Here is a 22,061-nt window from a genome sequence, read left to right on the forward strand (position 1 = left end):
TAGGTACACAAACATATAAGCATGCACTCAAGGAAAAGAAATCTATTCTGATAGGTACACAAACACATAAGCATGCACTCAAGGAAAAGAAATCTATTCTGATAGGTACACAAACATATAAGCATGTACTCAAGGCCTGACTAAGCGCGTTGGGTTATGATGCTGGTCAGGCATCTGCCTAGCAGATGTAGTGTAGCATGTATGGATTTGTCCAAAAGCAGTTATGCCTCCTTTAGAAACTGAAACTGGTGATGAAATCAATAAGACAGCTGACATATTTGAAAAAAAAAAGTAGAAAAATCCACACTAATACACATGTGTGTGGTTGTATTCATGACTGAAACCTGACTGCATGATTAAGGAAGCACATGATGAGCACCTAAAGGTAGCTGTCAGTAAGCTCTACCCAGGTAGGCAGCCTGTTGTGCAATAACGTCTGTGGTAGTAAATAGCTTCTTGGTCTCTGAACAAGCATAAGAATTATGTAACGATCAATGATAATAAATAAGTTAATTATTGCACAATATATACAAAAACACAACCAAAAAAAATCCATATATCTATCAGTAAAATGCACACACACACGCACACACACACACACAAACACACACTCTAACACACACATGCAAGCACACAAAACCCTATCCGATCGAGCGAACAACAAATGAGCAAACATCACTGACTGACCTATGGGGAACTGGAGTCCAGTGTCCCTGATGAAGCTGTTCAGCTCACCCCGGGTCACCCCAGACTCCACAGTGCAGTCGAAATCCTCGGCGTTCACCGCTATTATCTTCTTCATCTGACTGACATCCAGACTCACCCCACCCTGGACAGAAGATCAAAGTTCGGTTCAAAAGCGTCAGTTCTGGTTGTCGGTACAGAGCTACAAGGATGAAAACTAATTGCTTCGCCGCCAACAGCTTTTCCCCCCAGAGCAGTCAATGCCCTGTCTCTTGATCAAATCCAGTATGATTAAGAGAGTTCTGCAATCAACAACCATTCACCTGAAGATCTAGTCAACCGTAGTATGTGGCTTATGTTCAAACAAGTGTGTGTGTGTTTGGGAGGGGGGGGGAGGGGGTGAGTGTGCACAAGTTCTTATATTGATATGCACATGTATGTATCCTAAATTCTACTGTATCTGTGTGTTTGTGTATGATTTTCAATTCATGTTTGTGCCTTTTTATGTACTATCCACAATATTCCTTGTGACCCCGGTACACTTGGTAATAAAGACCTATTCTATTCTATTCTAAAAGATCTTTACACCTTACTGCTTATTCAAGAGTGCTGACAATTCCTTGAAAAAAAAAAAAAAATCAAGGTCAGCCCTCTTTCTACTGTCTTGGCTCAGTGCTATGGAAGACAATGACCTTCTCATACTCCCTAACTCAGTTTTAAAAGTTTCTCTCAATACATCTGTTCTGTTCTGCCAAGAATCTCACTGCCTAATGCGCTTCTAGAAATTCTGCTCGTCATGGGTATGCATGTTGCACCACTGTGTTTTGTTTCCATGTTTGGGTGTGCACACACTTGTTTGTGTATTTGTGTCCTTAATCAGTGATGCATGTACATTTACGTATGTACAACTTCTTTTATTGTAAATGCCACAAGCTCCCTGCCTGTGATTTGTGTGAGCGTCAGCATGCAGTAATAATAATAATAAAAGGAAATTTGGTACACCCAATCTAATCATACAAAAGCCCTGGGCGTTTACAATGAAAAAAAAAAAGCAATAATACAGTAGTATTATACTGATAATTATTATATTGGCTTTTGTAGGAATCATGTAATAATATTAGCAGAATGTGCAGTGCGTGTGTGTGTGTGTGTGCGTGTGTGTGTGCTTGTGTGCATGCATGTGTGTATGTGTGTATGTGCGTGTGTGTGAGCGCGTGCATGCACATGCTGACCTTAATGGCATTGACGCCCCCCTCCAACCCCGTGCCACTGCCGAAAGGGATGAGAGGAACCTTGTGGGTGTTGCAAAACCGCGCCACCTCGCTCACATGATCCACCGACTGAGCAAACACCACCACGTCCGGCAAGCATGATCTGGTCAAGAAAAAATATATAGGCAGCAAGTTACAGAAGAAATTTTCATCACTCTGAATGGAAAAGGTTTTGACTTACTTGAACATATCAATGGTGTCACACTGTCTTCCTTGGCACAAAACAGCACAGGAAAGTTAGTTGACTCACAGTTTCAGTTTCAGTGGCTCAAGGAGGCATCACTGTGTTCGGACAAATCCATATACGCTACACCACATCTGCCAAGCAGATGCCTGACCAGCAGCGTAACCCAACGCGCTTAGTCAGGCCTTGAGAAAAAAAAAAAAAAAAAAAAAAAAAAAAAATAGCTTACATGAATAAATAAATAAATAATAATTATGATATAAAAAAAAAGAAAAAAAGGTAGTAGTAATGAAAATAATGATAAAATAATAAATAAATAATTAAATAAATAAGACAACAATGATGATAAATAAGCAAATAATGACAGAGTGTTGACTCACAGCCTGACCACTCCAAACTTTCCTGCACCATCAGTGCTGAGGAAGATTATGTAACATCATCGAACTAGTCAAGTAGTCAAATCTTTTTATCTTTCATCTTTTTGAGTCAGATTATTAAATTCCTTCTGTATGAATCCAAAATCAGTGGATCCACACCAAGAGACAGAGCAAGTTATTCAATCTGTCCTGTAGAGACAGAGCAAGTTATTCAATCTGTCCTGTAGAGACAGAGCAAGTTATTCAATCTGTCCTGTAGAGACAGAGCAAGTTATTCAATCTGTCCTGTAGAGACAGAGCAAGTTATTCAATCTGTCCTGTAGAGACAGAGCAAGTTATTCAATCTGTCCTGTAGAGACAGAGCAAGTTATTCAATCTGTCCTGCAGAGACAGAGCAAGTTATTCAATCTGTCCTGTAGAGACAGAGCAAGTTATTCAATCTGTCCTGTAGAGACAGAGCAAGTTATTCAATCTGTCCTGTAGAGACAGAGCAAGTTATTCAATCTGTCCTGTAGAGACAGAGCAAGTTATTCAATCTGTCCTGTAGAGACAGAGCAAGTTATTCAATCTGTCCTGTAGAGACAGAGCAAGTTATTCAATCTGTCCTGTATCTCTGTTAAGGAAACAAAGCCTTGGGTTTTGAACGGCTCTGAATCCAATGTCCCAACAGAATGATGGCAAAATCTGTCAGAAGATCGCTTACTGTCTGCATTATAAAGCTGATTTTTATACATGAAATTTGGGCTAAAAAAACCCAACCCGGCAGTGGTATGAAATCATTCATTTAAAATTTCTTTGAAAATTTCTGTCTGTTCTAGTAATGATGTTTTAAAAATCCTATAAAAAGATAGTAAAAAAAGAAAAGAAAAAGAAATTAAGTATAATAAAACTCACACCTTGAACATCTCCTCAATGGGAAAGATTTCATGTGTGGATTAAGTACGTCAGGCAGCTTTCTTTTCACCATATTTGTACCTACAATATTAGTCACAGCCATATATATCATATGCATAACATATACAAAGACAGAACTGAAAACTTTAAAAGGGAGGATTTTAGTTTAAGCTAAGTCTTAAAAGAAAAAAGGAGAGTGTGTGGGGTGGGGAATTGAGGGGGAGAGCTATACACACTTTTTCTCCATTTAACAAGTCAGATCGGAGAAAATTTTCAAGACTTCCGGAGATCTCTTTGTGCTCTGCTGGGCTTCATTCCATGGCAAAGAACTGCAGGACTGGAGGTCTCTTTGTGCTCTGCTGGGCTTCGTTCCATGGCAAAGAACTGCAGGACTGGAGGTCTCTTTGTGCTCTGCTGGGCTTCGTTCCATGGCAAAGAACTGCAGGACTGGAGGTCTCTTTGTGCTCTGCTGGGCTTCGTTCCATGGCAAAGAACTGCAGGACTGGAGGTCTCTTTGTGCTCTGCTGGGCTTCGTTCCATGGCAAAGAACTGCAGGACTGGAGGTATAAGAGTCTAGTCCAAAAACATGTACAGCTGACAGGCAATGTGACAAGTCGGTCCGAAACTTTGTACACTTCTCATCAAAAACTTTGTACACTTCTCATCAAAGTCAGTCTTACTTCACACCCCCTAATGTTTTTTTTTTTTTTTTTTTTTTTTTTTTTTTTTTTTAACAGACTTTCTCCATTTGTCACTTTTATAGACACAGCACTTATCTTTTGTTTTACTGCTGTAAGAGTACCGTGTGTACAGCGTAGTAGGCGTTTCAGTAAGCAGGTCACCTTGACGCTGCATTTAACTTGATACACTACACTTGCTCACCAAGATGGCTTTGCAGGTTGACTACCACTATCATTAAAACTGAGACACTTTAAAATTCTACCTTGGAAGAAGAATGTTCAAGGAGCTTAATATGGAGGCTACTAAAATGGATGCAGCATCTCAACAGTTATGTAGAGGTGGACTTTTTTTCCCCTGAGAGTCCGGACTTTGATATCAAGCATCAGTGCACTTAAAGTGAATGTGTGGAGAGTTTTCTGATCTTCTGGTTCAACATATGACTGTGTAGGTCTGCGAGTGCCTGATTCCCTTTCAAGTGTACATCAAATAGTATATGAATATAGAAGACCAAGTATGCATGTTAAAGATCCTATGACCCGTGTCAGCATTATATGGGTTATGGAAACATAAAAAAACCCAACAAAACAAACTCTTGGCATACACTGCCCACAACTAACATTGGTCATATAATGGAAGAACAAAAACTACGACTTTCCACTCCAGAAGAAACATCTGATGGAAACCTTGAACAGTTAGTAAATTCAGCACACCTGACCCATATAATATCCAACAACAAAGCCCTAATAACCTGTAAACAAAAAAAGTACTTGAATACATAATGTTTTGTAAAGAATCCGACAGAACACTAGGAAGTTAACCCCTCGGCTGCTGTTGACAAGTACGCTCGTCAGTGAAGAGCTGTCATCTCACTGTGATAAAATGGAGGTTACAGGTCATGATGTCAGTCATGATTCTTCAGGACTCCTTCTTCTTCTTGGGAGTTTATCACTACTGTTCAGCACAATCAAACTACTTCAAAGAAAACAAACAGTAATAATCACACTTTTGATTTATTCCACACTGATCTCATTTAACCAAGCTTCAACAGTTAAGAGGTTAAAGTCAAACAATAAACAAACAAGCTTTGTAATAACCACTCTCTTACGTTAATACTGACTTCCAAGTTGTGTGCACCTTTGATTTCTTCAAAAGAGCAACACTTACTGTATTTGTTTATTAAAATCAAAAGCTGTGACAAAAACAACAACAACAAAAAACAAAACAAAACAAAAACAAAACAAAAAACAACTAAACAATACAGTGAAAACAGTTGGAATGTGTAACACTAATAACAATCACAGTGATAATAATCTAATAATCAGTATAATGATAAGTATATGGTGGCTGAATATTGCGCAGTGATAAATCAAAGTGCAAACACGTCAGTTAATTTGCATGCAAGCACAACTCCAATTCAGACAAATGAAAGACAAAACACATGGAAACAGAAGGCTGGAAAGAAACTGCAGACCAGGAAGAGGCAGGGGAGATTGGGTGGAGAGGGGAAGGGAAGGGAGAGGAGGCCAGGTGGCTATTTGAAAAGAGGTAAAAGTTTCAATACCAGACTTGAAGGAGCTGGGAGGGAAGATCTGACGAACTATTAAATAATAAACTGCCAAAAAAGAGTTTAAAATAAAGATCTCATGAAAAACAAATGTAGAGAAATAAAGCAAAGCAGCTTTTTTGTTCTGTTTCTTTTTCTTTTTCTTTCCTGGGGAGAAATTTCGTTCAATATCACATAACACATATACACAGGTGATTATAGACATTTTGCTAAAGTATTAACTTTCACAAAGGTAGGAGACATTTTGGGGGTGGGGGTTGGGGGGTTGGGGGGCAGATGAATGGTGAGGTGGGAGAAACAAGGTACGATTCTATTCTCCCTTCCGCTACACAGACCGGTGGTAGGATTCATCATGACCGTGCTGGTCTCGAACTGCCTCTGCTGTGGTCACGTTGCTTTTCCCCACCATGATGCGCAGGTCTTCCACGAAGCCATCTGTTACCCGCTCCGCTACTGTCTGCAGAACGCACACACACACACACAAACATGCATGCATGCATGATTGCACACACACACATACACACACACACATACACACATATGCATGCATGCATGAATGCATGTATTGCACATACACACACACACACACACATGCACACGCACACACACAAAATACACCGCATATTCAGTATTTGTATGTTTATACATATGTACACTCCTTTGGTAGTCTGTTGTGTCTGAAAATGTCTGTCAAATATCAGATATGTACATTACAACAGGACTTAATATAAGAACTTTTTTGTCCTCCTGTTGAAATCTTTGTATTTGTAATATGATATTTTGAAATGAAATACCGAAACTGTTTAACCCAAACTACCACACACATGCATCTATGCAAGTGCGCATATGCGCACACACACACGGACACACTAAAACACATTCAGGGTTACAACTGGCCCTTGCTATTCTACAAGTACAATTAATCCACACAAAAAAGAGAAAAAAAAGGACTAATCATATCAATAGCACTCAGCAAAAATATAAAGGAAACAGATGTAAACACAAGATTTCCTTTCAAAGACAGATGAGCTTCATAACTTTTTCCAAGTTTTTTTTGGTGTGTATGTGTGGAATGTTTACTTGAATGTTCACGAGCAAATTGTAAAGTTCTTACAGGCTATGTTAACATACATGTAGAATCACAGGGTTTAAGTCTGAGCCAGTCAATGGTTATTGATGCATATAAATCTGAAATGACCAAATGCTGCGGCATCCGGTCAGTCATTTATGGAGACTTTCAGTGTGGTTTTCAAAATGCTATCAACTGGACCTGCATAACTGTTCTTAAAAGCTGCACATGTGTCCTTTTGTCTGAAAACTGTGCAATCGTTCTGCACTGATTAGATTACAATTTGCAATTCAGAACAGGCTCTACATTACATATCCTGCTGTGGTTGTACGTATGTCTATGGGGAAAGGATACGGAAAGGCAGGAAGAAGTGATTAAGAAATGTGTGCGTGTGTGTCTGTGCATACGTGCGTGTGTGCGTAAGTGCATGCCTGCATGAATATGTGGGGGAGAAAGAAAGGGATACTTTTCATATCCCATTAATCAAAGGTGGCACCACTGTATTCCAACTAATCCATATATGCTACACCACATCTGCCAAGCAGATGCCTGACCAGAAGTGTAACCCAATGTGTTTAGTCAGGCCTTGCGGAGGAAAAAAAGATAAATAAATAAACAAACTGAAACAAATATACATTTAAAAAAACAACAACAACAAAAACTGATAAGATAAAATTTCTAAAATTTAATATTCATGATAATAATCAAAAGTAATTACATTAAATACAGTGCAGGGAAAGATAAGTAGAAAGCAAAAGGTTGAAATAAAAACAAGAAAGAAATGAGCCACGCTCAGTGAACCCCTACAGTGCACACCCACACATGTGCATTCACCGCGCCAAGCATGAAAATGTACACTCACAAACACACACATACACGCACACACACACACACAGAGTACACACACTAACACACATACAAACACATGCAAAACAGATACGCAACAATTTGCAGTCTCACAGACATGAAAGCCACAAACAAAAGCACCCACGCCCAACACTACACATAAAAAGCACAAAGGTCCAATCCATGAACTCACTCTCACAAACATCCACCCACACCTACACACACACATTAACACCTACACACACACACACATTCCTTTGTGGTGAACTGTTGCTGAAACTAACCTAAAATCTGCATACTTTTATATATGTCTATTCAGGAGGATGTTAACACCTAGCAGCTGCTGGCATTGTGCCATGATCATGATGAAGGGTGCTAGAGTTGTTTTATGTATTGATGTTTGTCAGTTCGTTACGGGAGAGAGAGAGAGAGAGAGAGAGAGAGAGAGAGAGAGAGAGAGAGAGAGAGAGTGTAGTTGTGTGGAGTTGTGTTGTGTTGTGTGTGTGTGTGTGTGTGTGTGTGTGTGTGTATGCGTGTTTATGTCAGACCATTACAAGCTCGGAGTATTTTTGTTCACTGTGTCAGTAACTGAGTAAGTCACCTTGGCTTGATCTAGGTTTTTCAGTCAAGTACACAGTGCCTTGTGATAGGTATGCATCCTTTTCAAATATCTTGCATAATTCTTTAAACCTTCATTTGATAAAAATGTTGAAAGTGATGCTGGCATCACACATTAAACATATACTGCTTCCTGTGGCAGGCACTGTTCAGCAATAGAAGGGAGAAAATTATGGCAGCTATGATACAAGTGATCTTTCCCTGCACAGCAGTTGCGAATTAATACATAATATATTATGGACCTGACCCTTTTTCTTTCTTATCTTTGTAAGAGGTAATAGGTGTGGGGCATATGCTTAAGCACATCTTTGACTGTCTATAGGCATGTGTGTGTCTGCATCTGTGTACATGTGTCTGCAAGTGTGTGTGTGTGTGTGTGTGTGTGTGTGCAAATGTTTGTGAGGTGGAGAGAGAGAGAGAGAGAGAGAGAGAGAGAGAGAGAGAGAGAGACAGAGACAGAGACTGAGAGAGAGGGAGAGATAGATATAAAGACAAAATAAAATGCTTTGATTACATGGATGATAGATTATAAGCACTGATGTGTTTTTTTTTCATCCAGTGTCCACCCTACACTAAACACTACTAAATTAAAGAAAAAGGCATAAGTAAGGTGATGAAAAAACAACAACAAAAAACAACACACACATACACATATATATACCAATATATATACAAGAATATGCAATGTTGCTGGATTGGAAAGGAATGAGAGGGGCTAAGAAGAGTCAAGAGAGAAGGAGATGCTACATGTCAATAGATGCTTTGAGCACCAGTTCATGATAATTTTCTCCACTGCTGGAAAATGAAATAAATCTTAAATTTCAAACAAAAGCATGAAAATCAGACACACATATGTGTAGTTGTGCACACACTCACACACCCATACACAAACACACACACAAAACACAAACTATGTATGTGCTAGTAAGCATGTATGCACACAAGCTGATACACCAAATGCATGCATTTTAAACATAAAGAAAGTAGATCTGGTCTCTGCTGCTTGTTGTATGTATACTTCCAGACTATGATATTCACAAAACATGTGTTATTCATTGTGCTTCACAGCACTGGCTGTCTCTGATTCAATGCAAATAAAAGTGTTCTTGTGATTAATAACTTTAAATTGCCAACAAAGAATTTCTCTCTCTCTCTCTCTCTCTCTCTCTCCATCCCTCTTTATCCTTGAATTAAAATATTTTGAGTTCTGAGTAATGAGTTCTCTCATTGTCTGTCTTCGCTTCATCGTCATTATTCAGATTTACTCTTCTAATGTTGAACACGAATGAATATCTGACTAAAAGACTAGCAATATTTGTGTATAAAGCACTAGACATATACGACAAAGCTGTATTGACAACATGAAGCTAATATAATAGTATCTAAATTGTCTTCTTTTTTCCCCCACCCAACTGTAATGGGCCAGAGGCCTCTACAATCAAACCATTCTGAGTTCTGAGTACTGTGTCTGCTCAGTTTCAGTGGCCTTTCTAACCCTTTCCTCCCACTCAATCTCCTCATATCTCCTTCCCCCTCACTCTTGTGAATGCATATCATTACTTCTATAACATGATTAATTCTAAACTGTGAGTTTCCCTTTGCTAATGTCATTTTTTCCTCAGTGATTGTACAACTGTCCCTGCTTCTAGCATTTGCAGTCACATCCTGATTCAGTGTTATTTCCATCATGTGTATTTCTTATAGGTTTAACAAAAACCTTGATGATTTCATTCATTGCATACCATATAATAGCAAATAGTTCATATCATCTAAGCCTATCTAATGTCTGATAATCATATTTTGTATAGAGAGGAGGCAAGAGTGAAGGAATGATGTGTGTGTGTGTGTGTGTGTGTGTGTGTGTGTTAGCATGTGTGTGTGTGTGTGTGTGTGTGTGTGTTTGTGCTGCATGTGTGTGTGTGTGTGTTAGCATGTGTGTGTGCGTGTGCCTATATATGTGCATATGTGTGTGTGTGTGTGTGTGTGTGTGTGTGTCAGTGTGTGTGCGCGCGTGCCTGCACATGTGCATGCCTGTGTGTATGTATGCAAGCGCACGTATACATACCAGGCTATTTCTTCGTTTTTTACACTCTGAAACATCGATCAGCTGATCAGTACCAGCTGCTAAAATGAACAGTGCTTGCCATTCTGCGAACATTTTAAAAACAATGCTTTCCCTGAACTGTTAATGCTTTCTTTGAATGAACATTCACCTGGTCCTCAAAATTCTAAACATCATGCCCATGTCGAATGAGCCAGAGCGTAGGTTTATGAAGATAATTAATCCCGCTGAGGTGCACTTGGTGAATGGAAAACCAATACAAGATGAAGATGTAACACCTAAATAATATTTCAAGCTGCAACAATGGTATTCGTAAACACAAATCTAAGCTACTAATTCTAATAGAAAAATCGTACCTGTGTCGATCTACATCTGCTCAAAACGTTGTTGTTGCTTCTGCGAGTAATTCGCAGGGCTTGCTGGAACGCTCGACGGGGAAACATTTTCCTTCTCAAGAAGTTCTCTTCTCATGCCAGTCTGTGTTTGGGTCGCGTCAGGGGTCAAGGTTAAGGTCAAAATAAAATGAAAGAGGATTACATAATGTTTTTCTTATAATGGTTTCCATTTTAGGTTTGGATGAATTACGAATGGCGTTTGCATTGTGAGTAGGAAAAAAGTGACGTAGGGGACAAAAAAAATTATTTAAGATTCAATTGAGGGGTCACTCCAACAGTGCAATGTTTCCGCAACAGGGTGCATTTCCTTTCTGACTCCAAAATGGTTTCTGGTTTCGGTTTTGCTTACCTCGATCTCTTTGTCGCTGCAGTTTACGGTTGAAAGTATGAGGGGGATGGTGCTAGGGGTGGTAAAATGAGACATACAAATGCTGACATTGACGTTAACTGCAAAAGAACCATGCGAAGGCGACCAACCAACTATTTTCAGCTCGTGCCTAGGCACACCTCCCCGATTACTTCAGCCGGGTCCTCCCGGAGTCCACGATTGTCAGAATAGAATACAATAGAATACAATAGAATAGAATATGTATGATGTGATGTGATATATGATATGATATATGATACGATACAATGTAATTTAATGCAATGCAAAGTAATGTAGTGTTACGTTACCGTAAGTTACGTAATGCTAAGTTATGCTATGATGATTGTACGTCAGTATATAGTATATATATATATATATATATATATATATATATATACGTTTCTAGGGTGGGAGAAGGAGATAGCTGCATGGATCTGAATTGATATTTACGGCAACACATACAAATCTGAACTGACATCAAAAGCATTTTGAACAGGACATTGGGTTGATTCTTTTTTTTCTCAGTGTGCCCTTTAGTGGCATTATAGACATGTATGTCACACGCACGGCTCACAAACACACACACGCACGCACGCACGCACGCACACACACACACACACAACACACACACACTGTGACCTCACAGACCTATCGATAGTTTGAATATTATGAGTCGAAGCATTAATCTTAATTTTTCAGTATTGGCCACCAGCATGATCAGTTTTTGCATCCGTCGGTGAAAAAACGAAGGGAAACAACCCCCGTCCCCCCAAAACAACAACAACAAAATGGGGGGTGGGGGTGGGGGGGAGATTTATATTATTATATTACACACTGTGTAATTCTTCGTCCGTAACAACGAGGTGAACTTTGACTTACGGCCGGGTTTCACAGTTCGCACACGATATGCACCACATGCGTTCACCGCCATGCGACACTGACACTGCTCCCCTCCTGCCCCCACTACCCTCCCCCGCACATCCACATGAAAGAAAAACAAAAAACAAAACAAAAAAACTGAAAGGAGTGGGGGCGGGGGGGGGGGGGGGGGGGGGGGGAGGGGGGGGGGGAGAAAACACTGTCATTGATACTCATTGGCTAACTCTACGATTATATGTATACGTTTATTTACAGTATGCGAATAAGTAGTTATTGGAACGCTGGAATAATTGAAAACGACAGCCACCGACGGTGAGAGGTAGACTGACAAGCTAAAAGAATTATTTTGGTAAAAGTCGACTTACATGGGACACTACGGCAGCCACAGTGTTAAGAATTCCCATGACCGTGAGTGTCCCAAAAAGAAAATAGTAATGATGATGGCGGTGGTATTAATGCCGATGCATCATCTTTACTAAAATTAATGATGATGTGATTTGCAGAGATAGGTATACCTATATAGACCGGCGATCATGTAAAGTCAGTCAGCTTTCAAACCGGCAATTCATCAGTGAAGCTCGGTTATAATTCGTTAGTTAGAGCCGGAACACGGAAACCACCACTTCAAACAATATCTTAGTTACTAATTTCAGCAAAACATTCAGAATGCACTTCATACAGTTAAGGATTATGGCCATCGTTAAGTCCTAAAATTAATGTTCAGTCTCCGGCCTCCACATCCTTCTTTGTGAAAAGACGTTCCTACTAAAGAACGAACACACGCAACACCAACTTGACATTTGCAATATTTTTTTCCCCACAATCAAACTGGATTTTTCTACAGAATTTTGCGAGGCTGGACAATGTACCATTAATTGTTGTTGCCGCGTGGGTTCTTTTACGCGCCGGCGGCGCTAAGTACACGCTGCATATGCCTCGCACAGAAACTTCTGATTATCGTTTCATCTGAAAGTGTTGCTGAGGAGACTGGTAGGAAAACCCACTGAGCTGAATGTATTGAGCTCGATGGGAATACCGCACGTGGCTTGAAATGGGCGTCAGTGCGCGAGCACTTGGGATGCTAGCCGCTGTGTATGTGGGGTGGCCGGGGTATGGGGGTGGGGTAGGAAGTCTTGTTGGCAACAAGATAAGAACTAAACAGAGAGGGGTGGCAGAAACCTGAGGCATCGTGTGTGGTTGGTTGGTTGTACGTGGTCCTTGTTTCACACACTGTTTTGTGGAGTGCCGAGGCACTGTTGAAAGAAGGAGGCGGGACGGCTCCGACACAAGAATAAGTATATACATGTGTGGAAAGTCTTGACGGGCGGAGACGGCAGCCGGGATACATATTCGCGCACACGGTAAGTTTTTCAGAACTCAAGTTGTGTGTGTGTGTGTGTGTGTGTGTGTGTGTGTGTGTGTGTGTCAGTGTTAGCTTTACTTATCTGAATTATATCAGTCTAAAGTGGGAGACGTTTGCTTGATTTTGATATGAATAGAAATCTTATATATATATATATATATATATATATATAAATTATATATATATTTTTTTTATTCTTAAGTACACACTAGCACGGAAGCCTCCAGGTATAAAACGCCGCTAAGAGTGTTCCCTTCTGTCTCAGTGTTACGTTTTACTGAATAACTTCAGTCTAAACGAATACTGCATGTTGTTGTTCAAACTCGTTTCGACGACTGAGTTGACGTTTTGGCATACTATGACCGCTTTTACCCCGCAAATAAGTTTATATACGGCGTTCCGGCTGTTTTCCATCACCGGCTGAGTAGTAGGTGCTTACTGGGTGTCAGTGTGTCAACATGTCGGTGTTGCTGTATGTAACTCATGCATACAACTATGCCGTGGATTACGAAATGCGTGTTCACCAAATTTTCATTCTGTGTGTGCCACAGCTTGTACTACTGACACACGAACGCTGAAAGTTAATTAAGGCATTGGCAGTTGTCAGGTCTATACTGCCACTATGATGTTGATTATAATATGTTTCGAGACTGTAAAAACATCTCCATCCTTCATTTGTCAGCCGGGGGGACCCGAACCATGACAAACCCTATAGAGACCGTCCACGGCTTTTCTGTACAAAACGAATAGTACAGCAAGCAAGGCAAAGATGATAGCCGGGAACACTGAAGAGAACAAGAACAACACTAATAAAAAAATAAAAAATAAAAAAATAAAAAAATAAAAAAAGAAAGAGAGAAGGGGAGAAAACACAGCTGGATATCGGGTAAGCCGGGAAGAGAGAGAGAGAGAGAGAGAGAGAGAGAGAGAGAGAGAGAGAGAGAGAGAGAGAGAGAGGAAATAGGAAAGAAGAAGAAGAAGAGGTAGAGGAAGAAGTAAAATGAGGAATACCACTGTTGCTGTGGGTGGACTGAGAATGAAGAGGAACAGATGCCATACCAGTCAGTGTTCCAGCACTGAGGAGCCCACCCTCACGGCACCATCAGCACAGTGATCCTCCCCAGCAGGGCTACGTTATGATATACACAGGTAGTAATGTCTGTGTCCTATCTGTTATCTTCGCCATGCCGTGCCGTGCACGAAGCGTTACTACAGACATATGTAATATACTGATGTAAACATATATTATTTCAGTGAGCGTGACCAGTTCTGCCTCTGATAACGACATGCTGGGCGGCAAAGGTCTATATGTGGAGTGATGGCCTAGAGGTAATGCGTCCGCCTAGGAAGCGAGAGAATCTGAGCGCGCTGGTTCGAATCACGGCTCAACCGCCGATATTTTCTCCCCCTCCACTAGACCTTGAGTGATGGTCTGGGCGCAAGTCATTCGGATGAGACGATAAACCGAGGTCCCGTGTGCAGCATACACTTAGCGCACGTAAAAGAACCCACGGCAACAAAAGGGTTGTTCCTGGCAAAATTCTGAAGAAAAATCCACTTCGATAGGAAAAACAAATAAAACTACCTGCAGGAAAAATACAAAAAAAATGGGTGGCGCTGTAGTGTAACGACGCGCTCTCCATGGGGAGAGCAGCCCGAATTTCACACAGAGAAATCTGTTGTGATAAAAAGAAAGAAATACAAATACAAATATTAAATCCACATATGCAAGCATTCTGCTGTGTGTTATGATCTATGCGGCGAACCTTACCCGACCTGTCCGATCTCTGTGACTGCTACTAGTGCACCAGACAGAGCAAGAAAAAACCGGGGAGGAAGATATGCTGCAATGGAGAGAGAGAGAGAGAGAGAGAGAGAGAGAGAGAGAGAGAGAGGAGGGGGGTTAGATGATAGACAGATAGATAGATAGTTACTGAACACTGAATGTTCTTAATGACTTTGGCCAACAGCCCCTATCATACCAGATGCAAATAAAACACATTTCTAGATAGATAGGTAGGTAGATAGATAGATAGGAGACAGACAGACAGACAGAGAGACACAGAGAGAGACAGACATACAGACAAGATAGAGATAGTGGGAGAGAGAGAGAGAGAGAGAGAGAGAGAGAGAGAGAGAGAGAGAGAGAGACAGACAGACAGAGACAGACAGACAGAGACAGAGACAGAAAGACAGACAGACAGAGACAGAAAGACAGACAGACACAGTCACACAGGCAGACAGACAATTATGGGATACGGTGACAGAGAAGCACACACACACACACACACACACACAGAGAAGTAGAAGAGGAAGAAATAGGCATTGGGATGGAAAAGCACTGAGGCACAGACGCCTCGGCCGGGGCACAGATGCAAACTCGAGAGACAAGTTGTTGTTTGTTGTTTATTTATTCCCATTAACTCTTTTGAGTCAAAGAGAAACAAGGAAACATGACAATAACAGGATGACGGCCACAGAGGAAGAGCGAAGATAATTTAAAAAGAAGAAACAAAAGGGGGGGGGGGGGGTATTACAAATGGGGGAAAAATGAAATAAAAGGCCAAATGTAATCATCAGTCTGGTACAATGCAATAGGAATAGACTTATGCACAGATCACAACTTAGATTCACAATACTGCTCTGTATCTGACTAGTTGGGCCTGAACTGGGAACTGGGGGGTTAGTTGGAGCATAGCAATAACAATGACATGGTGTAACAAAATAAAATACACAATAATTTGCATGCTATTTTAGCACCCATTTGCCAGTAATACTGGGGTTGGTTTGATATATACAGTAGAGAAAAAGACAAATTTAAAAGAAAAAAAGAAAAAAAAAGAAGATCAAATGGATATGTACGGGATGCAGAGTCAAGATTAACACAAGTTATTGTACAGACCTAATAAAGACACGGGAAGTTATAAAGGCAATTGTTCATCTAAAAGTATGCTACACACACGGGAATGACCGACAAAGCTGAAATAGTCAGGACATGAGTTAGCCTATGTCGGATTGTGAACATTCCTGTCCGTCGAGGTATATGGAATCAATCAGATAATCATAACAAAATAATTTTGTTATTTAGTGATACTGTGATGATTTATTATCATAAACTTCAATTGTTGATTTACTATTGATCCACATGTGGTGGTGTCATGGCAAACACAACAAGAGCAAGAACATAAAAAAATACACATATGTATGTATGTACGTATGGATGGATGGATGGATGTATTTCTTTCTCTCTCTCTCTCTCTCTCTCTCTCTCTCTCTCTCTCTCTCTCTCTCTCTCTCTCTCTCTCTCTCTATCCGTATATCTGATAGTCGTGTCCGACTATGACCATTAGAACAGCAGAGGCGGCAACTGTTGTTCCGACTATTTGGGCTAGAATTTGATTATAGTGGAGAGTGTCTTGCCCAAGTACATCCCCACTCTCTCGGCCTAGAGGGTTTCAGGACAGTCGGCGTTGGGATGGTTCCCAAAGGCCAACTAACCCACAAGGCTGCAGCACTAAGAGCCAGTGCAATTTTGCCTCCTAGTTTGAGAGTCACAGTCCTTCACAAAAGACTAAGCTGTAAATGGTTTCCCACTAACTGGAGAAACCATTGATAATACAGCTCTCACTTTGCTGTTGGCCCAAATGTAAACTTATGTCAATCTGTGATATAAGCCGAGTGTTGGGCCAGATACACACACACACACACACACACACACACACACACACACACACACACACACACACACACACACACATATATATATATATATATATATATATATATATATATATATATCAAGGGGTAACATGGAACATGCTGTCAACGACCGAACAGGAGGAAGAAGGGAAATAGGAATAGAAGCAGAAGGAGAACATAAAGATGAAAAAAAAAAAAAAAAAAAAAAAGGAAAAAAAGACAAAAAAAAGACACAAGACTAAAGACGGCAAACAGGGAAGGCAACAGGCGAACAATCCTGTGTTCATGATTCATGGTGGAAGATTATCTGTTGCAAGTTGGAGTTTGCCAGTCCTCTTCACTATGACAGGGACTCCTTTAGTCTTTCTCTGTAAGGGACCAGCTGCAGGTACCAGTTGCATTGCTTGGTTCTAACTTTTTGACAGTTACACGTGACTAAATGCCTACGTTGGCTGAACTACGCCATTGGTCAGCTCCATACTACATACAGTTAGTTAGGGGGTTACGACCATACTAGGCTCTTCCGTCCGAGCTATGCAACTGGCTACTGTCAGGACGTCCAAGCAGAATCGGCCAGGCGTCGCCGGGACTTTGTTGTCTCGTTCGTCATTTATCAAATGGATTCCCCCGTCTCCTCGACGAAGGCGGCAGTACGTCGCAGGTCCTCCAGTCCTCCGTAGAGCTTCTGGGCCGCTGGGATTGGGTCGGGCCAGGTTTTCTCTCGGAGCGCTTGGTGGGGCGGGCAGGACTGCAGCAGATGTTCTGTTGTCTGGCTGCCTGTTCTGCTCTGTGTCGCCGATACGGAGTTTCGTGTATAGGTGGTGTTTTCAGGCGGTTGTGGCTTGTCCTGAGCCTGAAAATGACTACCTGCTCTCGACGAGTCAGAAGGTAGTACGGGTCTGCTCTGTTGTCACGTGAATGCTGCTGCTTCCACTTGTTCTGCAGCTTGGCCTTAATAATGGTCGTGGATTCAGAGTAGCTGGTAGACCTGTCCATCTGCACTTTCGTAGTACGGGTCTCAGTGACTGATCAGGCACCGAGGTACCGTTTCGGCATGATGTTGTGTCTCTTGGGAAAGGCACTTTACTCCGATTTTCCTTAATCCACTGACGGATCCAGGAGTGAATGGGGGTACCTGGCTTCTGTTGGGGAAGGTTAAAACTGCGGTGGAAGGAGAGGAATGGGCCCCGCCTGCCTATCAGTGCCGAGCCCTAGACACAGTGGATATGAAATCACTGTCCCGTATAAGGCTATCAGTGAGACCTTTAATCTTTTATTTTTTTCTTCTTCTTCTTAATTTGAGGGACCATCCTGTCGTCCATCAATTTGCCTGCCCGCTTTTCACGGTTTCTGTTTGCTGTTTCTACGTTGGTAGGTCAAGTCATTTAAGAGAGAGAGAGAGAGAGAGAGAGAGAGAGAGAGAGAGAGAGAGAGAGAGAGAGAGAGATTTGTTCTGGTAAAGGTAGATGATATTTTACACACGAGCATTTTTTTCTGTTTTCTTTCGTTCTTTCTTTTTTTTCCTTTCTTTTCTTTTCTTTTTTTTTCTTTGTTGTTGACTTTCCCATTGATGCCTTCTCCCGATATCATGATAAACACTGCACACGCTGTGCGTGGGATGTTCAGATTTCCATACAACTGTTCGGGAGGGGGCGGGGGGGCCTGGGGGGTGAGAGTGGGGGGCATGGAGTGGGTGGGTGGGGGCGGTAATGGGAAGGGGCGGAACGATTCGCCGGGGACGTTACACCGGGAATAACAAGATAACAAGATAGCAGCGATGACGTTGATCAGGGCTTTCAGCACTGAGAAATGAGTGGTAAGGCGGTCCTCACTACGAGTCCAGTTTCCACACTGAATGAATACAACCTATCCAGGGTGAAAAGTCGGCCTTGAGAGCCAGCTATAAATAAAACAAGACATTTCCTTCAACACTGGGGGTGACCAAGGCTATGGCGCTTATCTTCTGTTCCCGCTGATACCACTGGCATGACTCGACACACAAGTCACATTAGTCTGGTTGTGTGGTGAGGACCACCTACTGTGATTGCCCCCAAACGTTGATGGGTATTATATGGATATTCATACATACATACATATCTATATATATATGTGTGTGTGTGTGTGTGTGTGTGTGTGTGTGTGTGTGTGTGTGTTGGTTCTTCTCTTGGTGTTATTTTTTGCTACGGACTGTGTTGGCGATCATTATGGTTGTATGTGTGAGTGTGTGTGTGGGAGGTTGTGTGTGCATGTCTTTTTCTCTGTTTTTCTTTTTTTTTTCAGTTGGTCTTTCCTGTTTTTCTTTTTTCTTAACAAACACACACAGCTCGTTAATCCCTCTCAAAAAGATTTTTAAAAAAACAACAAAACAAGCAAATACACATGCAATTATACAATTGTGACTGATAATATGTTTTCTGCTTGATCAAAGATGTGTTGTGGAATGATCAATGTGTTATGTGTTCTCTTCTTACAACCGTCCGCCTTCAGAGTTGAGCAGCAGTGCGCGATGTGTGTTAGGGGCCCGCTATCGTGTGGGCTCGCTACTGCCTTGTATTGCAGTTGTAGTTGTACGGGCCGTATTACACGGACTTAGACGCTCTCCGTCATCATGACTCAGTGCATATACGGGGGAACTCTCTCTCTCTCTCCCTCCCTCCCTCTCTCTCTCTGTGAACAGAAACATCCTGTGGAGTACTCTAAGAGCGGGGTACATGGGAAGTTTTACATGGCTCTGAAAAGCATCTATGGTTCTGTACTTGTATGTGTTCGTGACAAAAAAGTATTTATTCAGACTTTTTTCAGTGTCCAAGAGGGGTTAAGCCCACAGCTGTTTTCCTTTTTCATCAATGATTTGGCAGTGGAGTTATCCGGCAAAGAAGGGTAGACATCGGTGGAATACAAATGATACCTGGCGCAACAGAATTGTTCTTAATGCTATTTGCTGCTGATGTTGTTCTCTTGTCTGACACACCCATAGGGTTACAAAATCAATTAAATGCCCTTAAGCAAGAAACAGATAGACTACAACTAACAGCAAATCTCGATAAGACCAATATTATAGTTTTCCGCAGTGGAGGTTCATCTTTCGACTCGTGAAAAGTGGTGCTATGGTGATAGGGAAATAAAAGTAACCAATACATATAAATATTTAGGAATGTTATTCACAACAAAATTGAGTTTGACGTCTGCGTGGGATGAAGCAAATAGAAAAGGGGAAAAAGGTGTAATCCAAATAATAAAATCACTCAAGAGACTGCGTTCGACTGACGCACAGCTTTTTTTTGGAAACTTTTCGACACACAAATTGAACCAGCCTTGAACTATGGAGCGGAAATATGGGGACTCATGCCAAATAACCAAATGGAAAAGGTACATACATTTGCAACGAAGCGCTTTTTTGGTGTCCCATTACACTCATCAAACACTATAATGTATGGCGAAACCGGCAGGTACCCATTGCATATTAGATCAGTTGTAAAATGTATAAAACATTGGCTCAAACTAACAAGACTGCCAACATCACGATTGTGTAGACAAGCATACGAGATGCTGCTACTGCAAGAGGAGAAGGGCCAACAGAACTGGGTATTCCACATCAAGAAAACACTAACGGAACATGGATTCGGTCTTGTTTGGATGAGCCAAGGAGTAGGGCACGAGAGCGGCTTTGTATCGGAATTTACAGACAGACTTATAGCATGTTACAAACAAAATTGGCACGGAGAAATAGAGAGCAATGATAGGTATAAATGGTTTTATTAATTTAAATCAATATTTCAAACAGAGAAGTATATTAAGATTATAACAAATAAATGGCATAAACTCTGCTTTGCGAAGCTCAGATTGAGAACACTTGGAGTGAATGCCAAAAGAAGATGGCTCGATTCAGACGTAGCAACATCTCCTTGCCCAATGTGTTGTGAAAGCCCAGAAGATGAAAATCATTTCATATTTAACTGCAAAAGATGCGATGAATTACGAAAAAAACCTGTACCATTTTCAATACAGCTCCAGCGCAGAGAAAAGATTTGTTCGGCATACTAATGACAGAAAATGAAGATATGATACTTTCACTAGCAAAATATGTATCCGAGGCAATAAATATACGGAAAACGTCCATCATCGGCCAAATACTCATGAGAAAAAAGCACAGACAAAAAAAAAGGAAGGGCTACATTTGGATGGTCAATGTCGACATTGTAATTATTTGATGTGTTCGTATTGATGTGATGTGTATCGATGTTACATGCGTAAATATTTTTATATGATTTATCTGTACTTTGTTTGATGTGTATTGTCCAAACCTTGGAGACGAACGACCGAAAAAAAAAAGTTACCCCCTGTCACATGTACTCTTAAGCTAATGAGAAAATGCCAAAGTGTCGCAAATCTCTTATTAGTTTATGTTGTTTCAATTCTGGTTTTGTTTTTTTGTTGTTGTTTTTTTCTGTTCCATTTCCATCTATTTGCACTATTTTGTTCTTATTTGTACCTACTATGTCACCAGAGCTTTTCAGCTAATGACATTAAACATTTCAGTGTTCAGTGTTCTCTCTCTCTCTCTCTCTCTCTCTCTCTCTCTCTCTCTCTCTCTTCCTTGTCACTCTGTTCCCATCTGTCAGTTTCTGTCTCAGTTCTTGTTTTTCTTCCTGTTGTTGTTATCGTCATCGTTGTTGTTCCTGTTGTTGTTATCGTCATCGTTGTTGTTCCTGTTGTTGTTATCGTCATCGTCATTGTTGTTGTCGTCGTTGCTCTTCTTCTAATGTCGTCGTCATTGTTTTCCTCCTCCTTCTTCTTCCTCCTCCTTCTTCCACCTCCTCCTCATCTTCTTCCTCTGCGTCGTCGTCGCCATTGTTTTCCTCTTCATTCTCCTCTTCCTCCTCCTTTTCCTCTTCCTCCTCTTCTTCTTCTTCTTCGCTTCCTCAGTTTGTGCACCACCCCCCTCCCACACACACACATACACGCACTACACACACACACACACACACACACACACACACACACACACACGCACGTCAAGCCGACAGACAGACAGACAGACAGGCAAACAAATCAACAAATCAGTGTTGGCACTTTCGCAGCCGCTGAGAAATGCCATTCAGTGTTTC

The 22,061-nt window shown here is 41.2% G+C and overlaps 2 protein-coding genes across 2 annotated transcripts in view; one reads left to right on the forward strand and one right to left on the reverse strand.

The window, feature by feature from the left end:
• LOC143285425 (putative D-lactate dehydrogenase, mitochondrial) overlaps positions 1 to 10,743 on the reverse strand; it is a 31,667-nt gene extending 20,924 nt beyond the window's left edge. The window contains exons 1-4 of the mRNA XM_076592684.1: positions 10,607 to 10,743; positions 5,991 to 6,112; positions 1,917 to 2,058; positions 688 to 829 (exon numbers count right to left, since the gene is read on the reverse strand). Coding sequence (XP_076448799.1) covers positions 688 to 829; positions 1,917 to 2,058; positions 5,991 to 6,112; positions 10,607 to 10,693 — 493 coding nt within the window. The 5' untranslated portion in view covers positions 10,694 to 10,743. The remainder of the gene's footprint in view (positions 1 to 687; positions 830 to 1,916; positions 2,059 to 5,990; positions 6,113 to 10,606) is intronic.
• Positions 10,744 to 13,102: 2,359 nt separating this feature from the next.
• LOC143285855 (uncharacterized) overlaps positions 13,103 to 22,061 on the forward strand; it is an 18,017-nt gene continuing 9,058 nt past the window's right edge. The window contains exon 1 of the mRNA XM_076593289.1: positions 13,103 to 13,252. The gene's annotated coding sequence lies outside the window, so the exon portion shown is untranslated. The remainder of the gene's footprint in view (positions 13,253 to 22,061) is intronic.

This window comes from Babylonia areolata, chromosome 9 (assembly GCF_041734735.1).
Source record: "Babylonia areolata isolate BAREFJ2019XMU chromosome 9, ASM4173473v1, whole genome shotgun sequence".
Classification (NCBI taxonomy): domain Eukaryota; kingdom Metazoa; phylum Mollusca; class Gastropoda; order Neogastropoda; family Buccinidae; genus Babylonia; species Babylonia areolata.